At 45.0% G+C, this 2396-nt stretch overlaps 1 protein-coding gene across 1 annotated transcript; it reads right to left on the bottom strand.

Moving 5' to 3' along the window:
• Positions 1 to 458: 458 nt before the first annotated feature.
• Positions 459 to 1984, bottom strand: LOC131298901 (UDP-glycosyltransferase 90A1-like). The gene has a single exon (XM_058324404.1). It carries the CDS (start codon positions 1946 to 1948, stop codon positions 542 to 544), a length of 1407 nt encoding a protein of 468 aa, XP_058180387.1. The 5' UTR covers positions 1949 to 1984; the 3' UTR covers positions 459 to 541.
• Positions 1985 to 2396: the final 412 nt, after the last annotated feature.

The raw sequence follows: 2396 nt of genomic DNA, 5'->3' as shown, positions 1-2396 counted from the left end.
CCCCCTTTTTAATTTTTCTCTTTTTCTTTTGTTTTTGCGTTTAATTAATATAGAGGAGCCTTATTAGAACGCTGACCATTAACTATCCAAGGCAACAAACTTCTGACTTTCTTTATTCTTACCACCAAATTAAATAAATGTGAAAGAGAGCAACGGACCAAAGTTTTTATTAGCTTTAATTTGCTAAAATTCAATTGTTGGTGAACAAATTGTTGAGCACATGAATTGGCCGTATCGATCGGGGAAGTTGATTTGATACACTGGATTTTAAGGTTATCGGCGGCAAATTATGTTGACAATTAATTTAAAGCTTTGTTAAGGAATGGGAGGACTAGAAGCTAGCATTTGGAATCAATAAGCGTTGTATCCGTGCTGAATAGAGTAGGAAACAAAATGAGGATCAGAAGCTAGCATTTGGAATCAACAAGTGCGGTATCCGTGCTGAATAGAGTAGGAAACAAAATCATGTTATATTTAATCATATTTACCCCTCAATGATTTGTGATCTAACAACAAATATAGAAATTTTAGGCCAAAGCTTCTAACGGTCATTTCTTAGCCCTTGCAACTCGTCAACGAGCTGGTTCAAGGTGCGCCAAGACGAGCCTCCTTCCGCTATGGCCTTCTTTGCCGCGTCTCCAAACTCCTTCACCTTCTTCCTTACCTCCTTCCCCTCCTCGCCCTCCACGAGCTCTCTCACCATCTTCTCCAGACCCTTCGACTTCACAAAACCTTTCGCCGACTCATTGTTTGTTTCAACTCTCAGGCCCACCTTGATCTCCTCCACAACCATTCGTGCATTCAGGCGCTGCTCTCCCATCATCGGCCAAGCCAGAATCGGAACCTTGGCACATATGCTCTCCACAACGGAGTTCCAACCACAATGACTCAAAAATCCCTGAACGCTCTCGTGTTCTAGAATCGTCCTCTGGTCAACCCATTCTCTCACTACCAGCCCTCTTTCCTTCACTCTCTCTTCAAACCCATCATCAAGTTCTGATTCACTCTTCCTCGTCACCCACAGAAAGTTCACTTTTGATTCCTCCAAGCCAGATGATATTTCGTGTAATTGTTGAGAAGATAACTCTGCTTGCGATCCAAACGCGACGTAAAGAACAGAACTCCTTTGTGCTAGTTTTTGGTCGAGCCACTGTAACCAAGTGGGCTTCTGGCTTACCTTAGAATCAGTCTTTGTCGATTCTGCTAAGCAAAAGGGCCCTATACACCATGCCTTGGGTTTAAAGGCCTGGTTCCAACAGTCTACATATAGTGCCTCGAGCTCATAGAAGCTGTTCATAAGTAGACCGTAGCTTTTTGACGTTGCAATGACTTGCTCTCTGATGAAGTCCATGAAAGGGCCGTTCGTTCCCCGCAAATTGAAGGGTCCGTCGAAGTCGTTCCTGGTGAGCTTGATCCACGGGAAGTCGGTCACGATAAACGGCTCGTCATCTAGTTCGGGTCCCGAAAGTAGACCATTCACCATAACGCATCTGCTCACGCCCTGTGAGTAGCTACTCATGCCGTAGAAAACAAGGCGCGGGATTCCAAACTTAGCCGCCGACTGTTGAGTCCACCCTAGGAATCCGTCGGATATGATGCAAGTGGTAGAGGGGAGGGCCTCAAGTGCTTGTTCGAAGTCGGGCTGCATGAGTTTTGTGGAGGCGGCGAAAGGGACGAAGAGGGACATGGAAGGGAGCTTGTCGGTGCTCTCTACCCCGGCGGGGACTCCGTCAATATTCTGTGGGAAGGGAAGCTCGACGACAGAGACATTTGTGTCGGAGAGAGAGTCGGAAACAAAGGGCTGGTTTGCTGGGGTTGTGAAAATTGTCACGGTGATGTTACGATGGAGGAGGAGACGAGCCAGGTGGAGGAGTGGGATGGTGTGGCCTTTGGCCATGAATGGAAAGAGAACTATGTGAGGTCCGGAATAACGTGGAGAAGCAGCCATTCCTCTCCCTCTCTCTCTCAGCTGATTCTTCCTTTAGAGTGCTATATTTAATAGGTTTCAATTACTGTCATTCTTGTGAGGTTTATTTGTTTATGCGTGGACTAATTAGGTGGCCAACCGTATGGTTTTACCGCTTTCTTTCACCACTCTTTCTATTTCACCGTCCGTCTTGTTAATTAATTGTTCGAATTTTAAAAAAAAAAAGTTAACTATTTCCTGAAAAAGTTTTTTAAAATCCGAACCGTTCAAAATATATTTTAACGGTAAAATTGAGTGCGACAGGAGGAGGAGCGAGAAAAGATAGGGATGGGCGTAGACTCTCGGTTACAATAGAATACCGCACGGGTTTCTCACCACTACGGTCTCTTTCTCTGTTTGTCATATCAACTGGGGAACAATTGGTCTTTGGTTTTATAAAGGCATTTCTTTTGCAACGCCCATGTCCATT

This window comes from Rhododendron vialii, chromosome 8a, assembly GCF_030253575.1.
Source record: "Rhododendron vialii isolate Sample 1 chromosome 8a, ASM3025357v1".
Classification (NCBI taxonomy): domain Eukaryota; kingdom Viridiplantae; phylum Streptophyta; class Magnoliopsida; order Ericales; family Ericaceae; genus Rhododendron; species Rhododendron vialii.
This window is presented reverse-complemented; position numbering and strand designations above follow the sequence as displayed.

What these genes read in the sequence shown, in the direction of transcription:
- LOC131298901 (XM_058324404.1), bottom strand. Translation starts at nt 1,948, where the DNA reads ATGGCTGCTTCTCCACGTTATTCCGGACCTCACATAGTTCTCTTTCCA.